Source organism: Diabrotica virgifera, chromosome 8 (genome assembly GCF_917563875.1).
Source record: "Diabrotica virgifera virgifera chromosome 8, PGI_DIABVI_V3a".
Taxonomy (NCBI): domain Eukaryota; kingdom Metazoa; phylum Arthropoda; class Insecta; order Coleoptera; family Chrysomelidae; genus Diabrotica; species Diabrotica virgifera.
Window position 1 is genome coordinate 110916460 of NC_065450.1, and position 17013 is coordinate 110933472.

The 17013-nt window shown below is 33.3% G+C and overlaps 1 protein-coding gene across 4 annotated transcripts in view; it reads left to right on the top strand.

Annotated features, from left to right (window-relative positions):
- The window catches only part of LOC114341672 (uncharacterized), a 467146-nt gene that overhangs the window by 382638 nt on the left and 67495 nt on the right, over window positions 1–17013 (top strand). For all 4 annotated transcript variants that reach the window (XM_050657848.1, XM_050657849.1, XM_050657850.1 and 1 more), the window contains one exon: window positions 8028–8228. In XM_050657848.1, coding sequence (XP_050513805.1) covers window positions 8028–8228 — 201 coding nt within the window. The remainder of the gene's footprint in view (window positions 1–8027; window positions 8229–17013) is intronic.

Sequence of the window (17013 nt, forward strand, 5' to 3'; positions counted from 1 at the left end):
AATATCGGCAGGATTTGTTGAATAATGAATATTTTTTACTACTATTCTAAAGGGCTTGCTTTGTTTAGACTGGTATGCATGATACTCTGTTTTTTTACTGTCCAATGCTTTCACTATAGTAGTATATGCTTCACTTGAAGTTGGTTGGATTCTTACTTGACTTTCACCCAGGGCTTTTAAGGTGTACTGATCTTTAGCAATTTCAATAAGAAGTTTATTTAAGGGGTTCATATCTTCGACACCGGATACAAATATCGGTGGTGGTTTGGGTTCTTTTTTCCGTTTCTGTTTTAGATTGGTCTATTTTATCCTCACCTTCTTCTTGGAGATTGTTATATATATATTGCTGGTGCTGGTGCTAGGTTTCGACAACCAGTAATCTTTTATTTTGGTTTGTCTTTTAGCGTTCCTGTTATCCTCAGGGCTTATTTGCCTTTTTTTGTAGTTCACTGTTTGCCATTCATTGTCCTGAGTAGTTGAAGGTGCAGTTAAACTGTTGTTTGTTCCAGAAGGCAAGTTGTTTTGGTTAAAGGGTTGTCCATTTATGGAATTTTGTGATAATGGCATAATTGGTTGCGTGTTTAGGTAAGATGTAGGTTGATACACAAGTATTGGTTGATTCACTAACATTTGACCATTTTTATCAGTAGGGACTTGGTTTGGTTGCAGGTATGGATAATTTGTGTAATTATATGGATCTGTCATTTTTGACTCACCCTATATTTGCCTTATGTCTTACTTTTACAAAAATCAACATTACAAGTTTTTTTGCAAAAAACCGCGAAAGGAGTTAATTCCGGATCAACCCCTCAGAAAACTAACCCCTATCGATTTTTAAATTTTTTATTTTTATTATTTTTTGTGATTTATATTTTTTATATTATATTTCTCATGTATTATTTTGTGAAAATTGTAATATCTATTGTTTATTTATTTATTAACTGAAATAATACTGACCGTTATTTTCGATCGTTGCTTCCTACCTTTACATTCGCCGACAATTACAACACAAAAAGGTATAATGTTTTAACACAAAGTTCGAACGTTTATCACCAATTAGCACTAAACAATGTTTTTAGCGGAGCAAAAACACAAACACTCTTGAAAACTACATAAATCTTTCTTATAAAAGTTACGGAAAATCTTGCATGTTCAAGAACAAATTTCTCCAAAAATTTTTGATAATTAAATATTATATTATGTAGTTAATATATTTTGTAATATGGTCTAATAAGTCTAATTTCCATGGACCGCACGCCTCTGGATTTTACAAGTGGATATGTCTAAATGTTACTGCCAACAACCAATTGAGAGGGTGGACAGTTACACATACCTTTGTACCAACCTAAACAGCAAATGGGACCATTCTATTGATATAAAACAACGCATCAGAAAGCAAGATCAGCGTTTGTAATGATGAAGTCTCTTTTGATATGTCACGAGTTACCACTTGGTACCAAAATCTCTATCATCAGATGCTATGTATTTTCTACGTTATTATACGCAGTAGAGGTCTGTACACTTTCTTAAGCTTCTTAAGAAAATTCGAGGCCTTCGAGTATGGTATTACAGATGCATTTTAAGTATTTAATGAGTGCATCATGTGACTAATGTTGAGGTCCTACGTAGAATGGGCAAGGAATGCGAGATTACTAACACAATCAAAAAGCGCAAATTAGAATATCTTGACCATGTTATGAGGAATGAACAGAGATATGGCTTGTTGCAACTCATTATTTAGGGCAAGGTATTTGAAAAAAGAAGACCGGGGAGAAGAATAATTTCTTGGATTCAAAACCTGAGAAAGTGGTTCAATACGTCTATAACCGGATTATTCCAAATAGGAGCAAGAAAAAGTTAGGATAGCCATGCTGATCGACAAAATCCAGAACGGATAGTCACCAAAAGAATATGAAGATCATATTTAAGAAAAATTTCTATGTTAGATTTGTATCGATAGTAGAATAAAATATAATAATAAGGAAAGAAGACATACGTGAATGCAAGGACTGCAAGGTAATAGTTAGTGAAACAGTAAGCCAACAACATAAGCTGCTTGTTCTGGACATCGAAGTAAAAAGCGAAACTAAACAAAAAATATCGGAGAGGACCACAAAAAATCAAGTGGTGGATGCTAAAAGATGAGAAAGAAGGTCTATTCAGGAGAAGGATAGTAGAAAAAATATGTTGGAACATGAAAGAAAGCCCTAATACAATTTGGAGAAAAATGGCCAGTAGTATTAGAGACACTGCTATTGAAATACTTGGGAAAACGTCAAGAAAAAAGTTTGAGGATAAAGAGACTTGGTGGTGGTCAAACGAAGTACAAGGAAAAATAAAAGAGAAGATAAAATTATATAAAAAGTGGCAAGAAACCAGATACGACACAGATCTTCAAAACTATATGGTGGCGAAAAAGGAAGCGAAAGTAGCAGTAGCAAAAGCCAATGCAGAAGCGTATTTAAACCTATACGATCAACTGGATACCAGGGAAGGCGAAACGAAGATATATAAAATAGCCAAACAGAGAGCAAAGAAAGTAAAAGATTTTAATTTAAAGATTAGATGTATCCGAGATGAAAATAATAAAATACTAGTTCACGAAAGGGATGTCAAAAAGAGATGGAGAAAGTATTTTGACAGCTTATTAAATGAAGAATTTGACAGACAGCCTGTAGAGTCAACGGAGACAGTAGCAGCAATGGTCACCAAAATAACAAACGAGGGAGTGGCTCAAGCGCTTCAAAAAATAAAGAAAGGTAGGACCAGATAATATTCCTGGGGAAGTATGGAGAGCATTGGGAGAGACAGGAACAAGGTGGTTAGCAGGCCTATTTAATAAAATTATGGAAGTTGGACAAATGCCAGACGAATGGAGAAACAGTATACTGGTACCTGTTTACAAAATCAAGGGAGATATATAACAATGTACAAACTACAGGGCTATAAAACTGCTTAGCTACACCATGAAAATATGGGAAAGAGTAATTGATAGACGGATACGTGAAGAGACCGAAATATCCGAGAATCAATTTGGCTTTTTCATTATAAGGCAGTTGATGGAAAAATACAGGAGTAAAGAAACAAACGCTCATATGGTATTCATTAATCTTGAGAAAGCATATGATAGAGTTCCTCGAGAGATTCTGTGGTGGAACTCAATAAGAAAGGAGTCCCTGGTGAATATGTAAAGATTGTGAGAGATATGTATGAGGGAGTAACGACTAGTGTTAGAACAGGTGTGGGAGAGACTGATAAATTTCATGTGAAAGTAGGATTGCACCAAGGTTCTGTGTTTAGTCCGCATTTATTCTCATTAGTTTTGGACCAGATAACAGCAAAACTACAGGGTAACATTCCATCGTGCTTAATGTATGCTGATGATGTCGTGTTAGTAAGAAATAGTGAAAGAGACTTGGAACAAAAACTGGAACAGTGGAGGCAAGCTCTGGAGGAAAAAGGTTTAAAACTTAGTAGGACAAAAACAGAGCATTTGGAATGTTCATTGAAAGATGGAGTTACTACAAATAAAATAGTATCTTTGGATGGTGAACTGATTGTAAAAAATCCACAAGGAAAGAAAAGTTTTCCTGTAGTTGGCTGTATACCATCAATCACAAAAATTGGAATAAATCCTTTGTAAAAAGGTATAAAATTTATTAAAATCCCTAAAGGGCTACATCAGAACAAAACGTTTTCGATTTTATTACAAAATCATCATCAGTGTAAGACCTAAAAGTAAGTATAACCTATTTTATTAATGTAAAATTGATATTTAAATTCTGACTAAGGATTAAAACAAGTGGTTATACTCACAGTCTGGATGCTAGCTGAGCCACCAAAGAAAGTGATTGTAAAAAGCAATCGTTTTAAGTACCTGGGATCGGTATTACAGAGTAATGGAGAAATAGATGGAGATGCATGCAGTAGAATTAGGGCTGGATGGATGAAGTGGACAGAAGCGAGTGGTGTGTTGTTTGACAAAAAAGTTCCAATGAAGCTGAAAGGAGATTTTTATAAAACAGCCATAAGACCGGCTATGATGTACGGAATTGAATGTTGGGCAGTAAAAAAGAAAGACGAACAACGAATGCATGTGGCGGAGATGAGAATGCTTAGATGGATGAGTGGAGTGACAAGAAAGGATAAAATTAAAAATGAGCGTATTAGGGGAAGTCTAGGTGTGGCACCAATTGATGCCAAAATGAGAGAGCATAGGTTAAGATGGTTTGGTCATGTTCAACGTCGAGACGTTAATCACCCAATACGAAGAATAGCTGAAGTGCAGATTCCTGGAAGGAGTAGGAGAGGAAGACCAAAGAAGACCTGGGGGAAGACGATAAGGCAGGACATGTTGGTAAAGAGAAATGTGTGGAGAAATGCAATTAGGGAAGCCGACCCCGCATAGGGACAAGGCAAAGAGAATGATGAGTAGAATAAAATATAATGGTAGGAGAGCCCAAGCGGGGATTTTTGCAGTTAGTCGAGCGCGTCATAAAATCACATCGGGAGAAACATTGTACCCTGTCAATGTACCCCATCCATATATTGGCTCTTAATACAGGGGAGTTCGTTAAGGGCGGTCCGAACAGAAAATCTATCCTTAGAAAAACTCGAAATCGTCAGATTAAGATAAGGTAATTTAAGTACATGCAGAACAGTGTATATTTCAAAAATCTAACAATTTGAGCGAGTAAAGAAATGGGCCAATCATAAAGTTTCACAAAAAAATCGAATATTTAGCGAAATGAACGTCAAATCGAAAAATTAAAAAATACGTGTTCAATATTTTTCAAAAATATATCGAATGATATCAAACACAACTCCCACGGAGAGGGATGGGTGGTAAATTTAAAATTTTAAATAGAAACCTCGAGATATTTCGCGAAATTAACATCAGATCGAATAACTGAAAAATACACGTATTCAATATTTTTGAAAAATCTATCGAATGACATCAAACACGAACCCCCACGGAGGTGTGTGGGTGGTAACTTTAAAAACTTAAATACGAGCCCCCATTTTATATTGCAGATTTGAATTCCTTACGTAAAAATAAGTAACTTTTATTCGGGACATTTTTTCGAATTATGGATAGATGGCGCTCTATTTAGAAAAAAAGATTGTTGGAAATGGAAAAATAAATGAAAAAATGTAAAGTTTCCACTAAAATGGAAAACTGAACTTAACTTCTTTTGGTTTTAGGACCTCATCCTTCACAACCCAATAGGTCCCGATAACGCTTAGTAACTTCAAATTTAGGATATGTACTTGCCTCCTGTACTATAACGCTAATAACGTTTTATCTCATAATTATTTTACTCTGGGCTAATTAGCAAAATTCATGGAAAAGTTATTTACCAGCAATTTTATTGCTGGAATCGAATTATAATATCCTATATATTAATAATATAGGTATGCAAAGTCCGCAGATAGTGTGCTACTTTTTTTATAAACAAAATGGCGCCGACAAATCGTATTTTTTTCAATTATAGCTCTATAACTCCGAAGATTATAACTTTACAACCAAAACACCTTAATAAAAATTCACCGCAATTAAATTTTGCATAGAGATATGTTTTTCACGATTTGCTCCGACGAAAATTTTCCTCGGAAAATGCGGGTCTTCCTAACAAAAACTCTAATTTTCAAATAAAGTTTTAGGTAAGTAATTATTAATCAATAATTAAATAACTTAGTGACATCAAAGCTTTCTTGGTATAGATTGTAATTCCAGAAGCCGGTGAAAATTAAACCAATATTTTAGCAACAATTCAATTGTTAATTAACAAATTACGATCGCAATAATAACCAACATAATCATGATACATTGATCAAACTTATAAAGATTATAAAGAGGAGAGGCTTATTTAATATTTTATCGACAAAATATAATATTTTCTTTTTTTTGCATAATCTTTAAATTTTGAAAAAAAAAATAGTTATAATACGCTGGTCTAATTAGTAAAGTACAAAGAAAGGGTATTTACCAGCAATTTTATTGCCGGAATCGAATTATAAGATCCTATATATTATTAATATAGGTATGCGAAGTCCGCATATAGTGTGCTACTTTTTTTATGAACAAAATGGCGCCGACAAATCGTATTTTTTCAATTATTGCTCTATAACTCCGAAGATTTTAACTTTACACCAAAAACACTCAAATAAAAATTTACCCCAATTTAATTCTGCATAGAGTCATGTTTTTTCCGATTTGCTCCGACAAAAATTTTCCTCGGAAAATGTGGGTTTTCCCAACAAAATCTCGAATTTTCAAATAAATTTTTTGGGCCAGTAATTATTTATCAATAATTATATAGCTTGGTGAAATAAAAGCTTTCTTGTTATAGATTATAAATTCAGAAGCCGGTGAAAATGAAACGAATATTTTAGCAACAATTCAATTGTTAATTAACAATTTACAATCGCAATAACAACCAAAATAATCATGAGACATTGATCAAACTTAGAAAGATTATAAAGGTGTGATGCCTATTTAATATTTTGTCGACAAAATATAAATTTTTCATTTTTTTGCATAATCTTTAAATGTTTAAAAAAAATTGTTATAAACAAATTAACATTTATCATAAATTGTTTATTATATTCTAATTTAAAAAAATACTTAAAATGCGTATTTCAAAGGTCTTGAAAACAAATGCTTTAAAAAATTTTTCCAACCATTTGCAAAAAAGTTATGAAACAGCAAAATAAATATACCAAATCTCCGTTGTTTATAATTTGTTTTAATTGTTTCAAAGCTTAAAAGTTAGTCTATGGTACAACCTAATTACTCACAAAGAATGTCGAAAATTAGTGCAATGGTTATATTTTAATCAAAGATTAAAAATACTTTTTTTTGTAATTTTTAGCGCAAACGTAGGCCTGATACAGAGTCGGAGCTAAATGTTCACTCGAAGCGACTGACACGCAGCATGCATTATTTATTAAAAGTGTACATCACGCGGCCGGTCGTCGCTCCGAGTGAAAATTTTAGCTACTACAGTACTGTGTTACTCTACTTTCGCGCGTGTAAATTACAAAAAAATATATTTATAATCTTTAATTAAAATATAACTATTAAACTGATAATCGATATTTTTTTGTAAATAATTAGCTTGTACTTTAAACTCACTTCTACGCTTTGAAAGGATTAAAAAAAATTATAAACACCGTAGTAATCTTATGTTTACTTTGCTATTTCATAACTTTTTTACAAATGGTTGCAAAAAAGTTTTAAAGCATTTATTTTAAAGATATTTAAAATGCGCATTTTAGCTATTTTTTAAAATTATAATATAACAAAAACTTTCTGAGAAACGTTAATTTGTTTATAACTATTTTTTTTAAAGCATTTAAAGATTATGCAAAAAAATAAAAAATTCATATTTTGTCGACAAAATATTAAATAGGCATCTAATCTTTATAAGATTTCAAAGCTTGATCAGTGTATCATAATTATTTTGGTTATTATTGCGACCGTAAATTATTAATTAACAATTGAATTGTTGCTAAAATATTCGTTTAATTTTCATCAGCTTCTGTAACTATAATCTAAACCAAAAGGGCTTTTAAGTCACCAAATTATTTAATTATTGGTAGATAATTACTTATCTAAAACTTTATTTGAAAATTAAAGATTTTGTTGGGAAAACCCGCATTTTCCGAGGAAAATTTTCGTCGGAGCAGATCGGGAGAAACGCGACTCTATGCAGAATTTAATCACGGTGAATTTTTATTGTGGTATTTTTGTTGTAAAGTTAAAATCTTCGGAGTTATAGAGCAATAATTGAAAAAAACACGATTTTCGTGCGCCATTTTGTTTATAAAAAAAGTAGCACACTATCTGAGGACTTTGCATACCTATATTATTAATATATAGGATCTTATAATTCGATTCCAACAATAAAATTGCTGGTAAATAACTTTTCCCAAAAATGGCCTATTCTCCGATAATCAGCCCAGACTATTTTTGATTTAATTACTAGTCATTTAATAAACTCTATATAGCTTTTTTATTTTAGGTTATACTGTGTACATTATTTTTCATTTTGGGAGTGAATTCCTTTAAAGTAGATTATAATGAACCCAACGGAATAATGGATGTAAACAGCAATTACGTCCTAAATGAGGACTATTATGAAACTTTAAAGGAAAATTCTAATAATTATGAAAACGAATATTATGAACTAAACGTCAATGAAGTTTTGGATACAAGAGAAAAAGTGAGTATGAAATTTTCAATAACATCTCTTATCTATGAAACAATATTTTTTGCTTGTATAGGATTTCTGATTAATATTTAAAGAATACAGAATATACAATTACTTCTGGATGCTTCTGGTATTTAACTAAGGCCCGGTCTTTTCATCTCCGAATAAGTTAGTTATCGGGTAGTTATCCGGCAGGTTACATGTAAATCTGTCAAATAAACTTCCCGATAACTAGCTATTCGGAGGTGAAAAGACCTATCAGCAATAATATAAATTTACTTGAAAATGACTACAATCAAATATGCGACCGGTTTACCCCTCAAAAGACGCTTAAAAACAGAATATGCCGTCTAATTTTTTTTGCACCAAACCTTTTTTATTCGATTCTATATATTTTTCTAACTTACAATGTATTTTTTTTATTTTTTCAAGTAAGCCGGAAATTGTTATTAACAATAACTTATACAAAAAGCAATTTCAGCGAATTGCTTCGGAATTAATTTTTTTAGCTGTATCTCATCGAAATAAACACTTTTTCTTGATAATTTTTTGAAAAATGCTTCCTTTTTGAGTTATTTGCAATTTTTTGTTAAAAAAATGCCTTAATTAGGGATTTTTGGGATTTTTTTTTGAAATTTTTTGTAACAATTTGCAAACATTTTGTAACTCAAAAACTGCTTGACCAATCCACCTGAAATTCTGCAGATATTTTCTTTGGACATTTCGTAAGGTAACGCTGTCGAGATATTTTTTGTGTTATGCTTATTTTTTGTTTAACAACAATAAAAATGTTGATTTTCATCTGTTTTGCAAAAAAATCGTTGTTTTGACTTCTGAGTGATACCAAAAAGTCAAAAATCGTTAAAACTAAAAAACTCGAAAGCGTTACATCGAGAAACTCATAAGCCTAATATCTTTTTGAATTTTTTGATATGATCCGCAATATCCATTTTTTAAGGTATCAGTAAAAATTTGCCACCGTTTTGTTTTTTGAATTGTACTGAATATGTTTACTTAATTTAAAAATAAAATAATTCTACCATACTTTGAAAAAAAAATTACAAAAATGAGCTTGAAATGTTGATTTCAAACCCTACTCCTCTCGTTAAGGATAGCTATGTACATATTTTGATAGGCAAGCCATGCAAGACGTGTTTGTCTATCTATAAAATTTGATAAAAAATGTTTCATCCGGTAAACAGATAGGTGAAGGTCGCCCTAGTTTCGGATCTTAGATTATGATGATATAAATTATATATCATTTGATGATATTTTGGAAATTATTATCATTTGATAATAATTGCAAAATATTGCAACAAAACATACATTTAAATTTAATGTAAGTTAATTTATGGGCTAAGAAATGGAAGATAAAGATCAACGAAGCATAATCAGTTAACGTATAGTTTTCACTAAATGTCACAAATAAACACCGAATATCCTAATGCATAACAAGAACATCCCTAAAACTGATACTGTAAAATATCTTGGATTACACCTTGACAAAAGGCTAACATGGAGAACACACATCTGGATAAAGAGGAAGCAATTAGGAATGAAATTCAAAAACACTACGGGTTACTCGGCCTAATATCCACCTTATCTTGATCTAACAAAATATTACTGTATAAAGTAATCATCCGCTCCATCTGGACATACGAGATTGAATTGTGGGGAACTGGAGCAGACAGCAACCTAGCAATATTGGCGCGATTTCAATCCAAGGTTCTTCGTGCCATCACAAATGCACCGTGATTCATTCCAAATGCAGACATTTACAGGGACTTAAAGATCGATACAGTGAAGCAGATGATCGTCCAATGCAGTGGTAAATATTTCAAACGAATGGAAAAACACCCCAACGAATTAGCAGTGAATTTATTGGAGAACTCCCCACAACTAAATGTTGAAAAAAAGACTGAACTAAAAGACTGAACATTAGAACTCCTCTTGACTTACCATTTAGAAAATAAGTGTCTATACTTAGTTTAGTTATTAGTAATAAACCCACTAGGAGTTGATAGTCATTAGACTAAAACTCTTCTTACACATGTTCGTTTAACAATAACGCTTAGTGTTACTTACTGTGATGTAACTGATTATATTTCAAAACAAATAAAAAAAATTGATAATAATAACATTTAACAAATTAACAAACGCTTACCTAAAAAATACCGGGGTCCGGACAAAAAATCCCGACAAATTATCCCTGGACAAAAAATCCCCAGACAAAAAATCCCCGGACAAATAATCCCCGGACAAAAAATCCCCACAAAATATCCCGGACAAATAATCCCCACAAATTTTTTTGGACAAAATATTCCCACACAAATTCCCCAAGAAATATTTGCTGCCGAATAGTTCCGTAAAAGTTTTCCAGAAATTTGATTAAATTTCGAATTCCAATTCCATGCCGAAAACTTCAAATTTTACATGACAAAAAAATGTGAGTTTTTTCAAAAATCATGGAAGGTATGGGGAATGAGCTAAGGCTGTGGGAATCATGTAATTATTGGCTTAAATCTTTTGCTCACTCTGCTTTAAATAACTATGTTCAATACATTGAGTATTATCTGTGTGCATCCATGCAAAACTTTTGCCCTATTAGAAGTGTTTAGCTTTACTATGAAAAAGCAGAACACAGGCTGTTGACATAGCTTTTGAAGCAGGTTTTTGAAATGTTGTTTGCATTGCATTGAAACTGATGACTAAATATTTCTCGGTATTACTAAAATTACTACCATACGCCGAACAAATAGTTGGCGACTAGGTACCAGTAACATTTCTGGTCTGAAAGATCGATTGTTGATCAAATATTTACTATTAAACAAATGCTTGAAAGGATTGGGAGTATAATCAAAACGTGATTCCTTTATAGATTCCTAATAGGCTTATGATTCAATTAATCGTCCAACACTGTATATGGACTATGTACAATTTTTACGTACCTACGCCCAGCTGGACCAAAATTTCCGAGCTGGGCGTACCCAAGAAACTAACAGCGGTAACGCAAATGTATGTAAGTAACTCCTTTACACAGGGGGAAAATATCAAACGCTTTCTGCTTAAATTCTGGACTGAGACAAGGAGATCCGTTGTCCCCGTTGTTGTTTTACCTGGATATAGAATATTGTTGTTTTACCTGGACATAGAATATGTCATGCGAAAAATTTATCAAAACATCAAGCCAGACATAGCTTCTCGGGGAGAGACCAGATGGGAGGAGTTCTGTAGGACGGCCTAGAAAAAGGTGCAAATATGCAGTCAGAGAAGATCTGGAGAGAATGGGAGTGAGACAATGGGAAATAGTGGCACAAACATGAAAGGCAATAGTAAACGCGGCAAAGACTCTCGAAGAGTTATAACGACATTGATGATGTTAATGACGAAATATTTTTGACGTTAAATTTACAAACAAGAACAGGTTTTTTTGCATTATAATAATTAAGATTATCGTTTTCAACACCAGCACCATCACGAATACGCAATGTTTTGAACATAGTTATTCAAAGCAGAGTGAGCAAAAGATTTAAGCGAATAATTATAACATGATTCCCACAGCCTTAGCTCATTCCCCATATCTTCCATATTTGAAATTTTCGACATGGAATTGGAATTCGAAATTTGTTAATCGAAATTACAACTCATGCTTAATCTTAATTTCTATTCATTATTTTCGTGCCGAAAACCAATTTCATGGAGATTGCTATCTATAACTCACATGCACTGAGGCTGAAAAACATTTGCGTCGATTGCATTCACGGGGAAATTTTAGAGAACTCTTCGGCAGCAAATATTTCTTGGGGATATTTTGTCCGGGATTTTTTGTGGGGATATTTTGTCCAAAAAAATGTGTGAGGATTATTTGTCCGGGATTTCTGTGGGGATTTCTTGTCCGGCGATTATTTGTCCGGGGATATTTTGTCTGGGGATTTATTGTCCAGGGATAATTTGTGTGGATTTTTTTGTCCGGGATTATTTGTCCTAGCTTTAATTTTATTACAGTGGAACCTCGATAAGTCGGATTAATCGGGACCGCGGCCGATCCGGGTTATCGAAAATCCGCGTCAGCCGGAGAATCTGGTAAAAAAAAACATGAAATGCATAAATGCACAATACATCTAAATTACGTATAGTTGTATACAGTATTGTTTATTTCTTGGTAAAAAAACTAAGTCAAAGTGAAAAAATGTTAGTTTTGTATGATGAAAATCGGTCCGGGTTAGCCGGACTTCCGGGTTATAGGAGACCGACTTATCGGAGTTCCACTGTACTTTGATTCATATATGAATAAATACAATTGCGGTAAAATTTATTTTACGAGATTTTAACTATTAACAGTTTGTCTGGATAAGTTTACAGGCCCACCCTTTTTGTTGTCGTAGTACGTCTATTATTGAATACTTTTAAATATTTTCGAATATATTCTATAATAACAACAATGTACTTTTCTATTTAGCGTGTAAAACTGGCATTTATATAATACTCCGGACAACTTACACATCCGAGGCTACAAAAATTACCATCAAGCTGAAAATTGGCAGGATTGTTCCAAATACCATCATAAATGAAATCTAAAAAGTCCTCATAAATCCGACCCGAGCTAAAAAATTTACACGGGGTCAAAGGTCACCAAATATAGTTTTTAGCGATTTTCAGCGAAACAGTAAGTTTTATCATAAAATTAGTTCTATCATCATCATTCTCTTTGCCTTATCCCTATGCGGGGTCGGCTTCCCTAATTGCATTTCTCCACACAATTCTACCTTGGGTCATATCAATGTTAATTCCCTTTACCAACATGTCCTGCCTGATCGTCTCCCCCCAGGTCTTCTTTGGTCTTCCTCTCCTACTCCTTCCAGGAATCTGCACTTCAGCTATTCTTCGTATTGGGTGATTAACGTCTCGACGTTGAACATGACCAAACCATCTTAACCTATGCTCTCTCATTCTGGCATCAATTGGTGCCACACCTAGACTTCCCCTAATATACTCATTTCTAATTTTATCCTTCTTTGTCACTCCACTCATCCATCTAAGCATTCTCATTTCCGCCACATGCATTCGTTGTTCCTCTTTCTTTTTCACTGCCCAACAGTCAGTTCCGTATATCATAGCCGGTCTTATGGCTGTTTTATAGAATTTTCCCTTCAGCTTCATTGGAATTTTTCTGTCACACAACACACCACTCGCTTCTTTCCACTTCATCCATCCAGCCCTAATTCTACTGCATGCATCTCTATCTATTTCTCCATTACTCTGTAATACCGATCCTAGGTACTTAAAACTATTGCTTTTCACAATCATTTCACCATCCAAAGATACCATTTTATTTGTAGTAGCTCCATCTTTAAATGAACATTCCAAATACTCTGTTTTTGTCCTACTAAGTTTTAAACCTTTTTTCTCCAGAGCTTGTCTCCACTGTTCCAGTTTTTGTTCCAAGTCTCTCTCACTATTTCCTACTAACACGACATGATCAGCATACATTAAGCACCATGGAATGTTACCCTGTAGTTTCGCTGTTATCTGGTCCAAAACTAATGAGAATAAATACGGACTAAGCACCGAGCCTTGGTGCAATCCTACTTTCACATGAAATTTATCAGTCTCTCCCACACCTGTCCTAACACTAGTCGTTACTCCCTCATACATATCCCTCACAATTTTTACATATTCACCAGGGACTCCTTTCTTATTGAGTGCCCACCACAGAATCTCTCGAGGAACTCTATCATATCCCAAGTAGCAATTTGTCGACGCGACAACGTTGTCTACCGCGTGGCAACGTTTTGTTACAACGTAGTTATTGCCTAGAAGACGACCCAATTCTGCACTAATTTGGTGGACGATTTTTGAGTTGTCTTGACGTTGCCTAGGCAACCTTAAGCGTTGCATAAGACAACTGAAGCGACTATAAAAGTGCCTGCGTGCAATGGTTGCTCAAAGAGTCGGACTGGTTATGTTTTTTTACCTATATAAAAAGTAAACTATTTTGACATCATAGCAGGTATTTAAATTTATATAATTACATAAATAAGGACTTAAACAAAATTACCTGATGTGAAATTTATAAACGCATCTCAGATTACCGTCAAATATGGATATTCCACCTTTAAAAAACACACGCGCTCATTTTTTATCACCTTTTTAACAAAAAATATGTAAATTTAAAAAATCTAATTTTAATATAAAAGCCAGAATTTATGTTAAAGATGTTTTGTATAAATTTAATGTATTGATGGTGCTTTTAAAGGTATTAGAAAATGCCTGCATTTTTTATATTTTGTGTTTTTATTTTCTTTACATCCCAAAAAAACCAAAATGGTGCATTAAACAACATTACCAATATTACTTAAAATATACCTTATTACCAACCATAGACGGATGATACAACCGAGAAGTCTAATCGCCGACCAAACACGGCCTGGACCGACTATCCCAACCACTTTAGAACGCACTCTCTTATTGGGTGACAGAGGTCATGTGACCAGTGCAATGAAGTGCATCATTCTCCTTAACAGCGTTGCCACATTTAGTAGATATCTACTGTTTTGGTATATTTTTGATATTATTTAAAAAATTCTAGTAGGCAATGTTTTTTATTAGATGTTTGGTATATTTCAATATTTTGTTATCACTAAAATAAAATTTGCTTTTTAATAGTATTCACCCCATTTCTAAATTAATTTTCAGACATTTTGTTACAATTTCCCAATGTCATTACCGAAAATAAGATTCAGGACGTAGATGATGATAATAGATGGACAGAGAATAGACAAGGCGGAAACGGCGGGTTCGTTGGGAAAATATTCCCATGAGATATTTTTGCATAATCACATTCGTGAGACATCCCAGAATAAGGTTCAAGAAGTCGCCCACGAGAAAAGTGGGCCAATTTTTTTTTAACAATTTTTTTTAATCAAATTGCAAAAATTAAATACGTTGGCCCGGACTAATTTTTTTTTAGATTTTTTGGACCATTCTGGACAAAAAAGGTCTCTTATAATTTTTCTCTTAAGTTGATCTTTTTCGAGTTAGAAGCAAGTTAAAATTTGAAAAACGCGAAAATGGCCATGTTTAAGGCTTAATAAGTCTGTCAAAAATTATTATTTTGAAAGTCAGAAAGTGACTAAATCAAAGTTTAAAGTCACCGTTACATGATCCCGAAGAAATCTGTTTCATTAATTTACTACTAAGCTGTTATTTTTAATTAATAACAATGAGTGGTTGTATCGTATTGACGCTGCTGTAAATGTGAGTGCGAGGACTGCTGGAATAGCTTCTCTCTCGCACTCAACATTTACAGCCCCGCACACGTGAATGGCGCTTATTATTATTACTTAAAAATAACAGCTTAGTAATAAAATAATGACAAAAATTTCTTCAGGATCTTGTAGGGGGGCTTCAAACTTTGATTTAGTCATATATTGACTTTCATAATAATAACTTTTAACCGAGTTATTAAGCCTTGAAAATCGTCATTTTTCGTTTTTTTCAATTTTAAATTGCTTATAAGTCGAAAACGATCAACTTTAGAGAAAAATTATTAGAGACCTTTTTTGTCCAGAATGGTCCAAAAAATTAAAGAAAAAATTGCTCGGGCCAAAAATATTGATTCTTGCAATTTGATTAAAAAAAAAATTGTTAAAAAAAATTGGCCCACTTTTCACTTGGGCGACTTCTTGAACCTTATTCTGGGATGTCTCACGAATGTGATTATGCAAAAAAAATTTATGGGAATATTTTTCCCTTCGAACCCGCCGTTTTCGCCTTGTCTAGAAATGAAACTGGTAAATACCAGATCTAAATAAGGAGATCTTCATATAATTGGTTTGGAGAATTTTCAAAATGATTGTAAGTTTCATAATCAGTTTTTTAAATTTTAAGTAAGTTGGTACCTCTACCTTTATCACAATTCATATATGGGTAAATGTCAACTTTAAAGTGAACTTTACTTAATGTTTACTTTAAGTTGATTATGAAATCGGGCGATTTTGACAGGTAACCGTTAACACAGATTTTACTGTATTTACAGGGCCTAAAAAGAATCTACTGATTTCTATTGATTTTTTGAAAGCAAAACTACTATCCGCTGCAAGATAATTCGGATGGAATTCAGACAAAATATGTACAAAAAGTACATATTTTGTCGGAGTTTCAGCCAAATTATCTTGCAACGGATATAGTACTGAAAGAGTAAGAACTGGCCTGGCAACCCTGTCTAGCAAAGCTGATACAAAGATTAGAGCTTATCAAATCTACTGATAAAACAATGGACAATGGAGAAACCAGCTAATAAAAAACAAATAAACAGGTTGTTAAATAAATCGAAAATTTCCAGCAAAATAAAATATAAAATAATAAGAAAAAAGTAAGGTTATAAAGTAAATTATTTTTTTGCTCCTGAAGTTGCCGTAAACGTGTCACATATCTATAGAACTATACGTAAAGGCCCTGTGGTCGTGAGAGACAACTAACTAGTCGGCCAGAAAACCCATGGGCGTAAATTAGTTTAGCATTATAACTTTTTAAGTAGTTGCGATTGTTGAAAAAACTTGACTGTGATATGTAGTTGTCACAATAGTAATAACTTAGTTGCCCATATAACTAAAGATATTACTTAACGTTGTAACATCGTAATGTCAGTCGGGTTAGGGGTCGTTGGCCGAAACAACTGAAAATGCACTCGGGCAACGTTATATACAGTGCATTTGTTTGTACTGACAACCAATGCGTCGAAAAATTGCTACTTGGGATGCTTTCTCAAGATCAATGAATACCATATGAGCGTTTG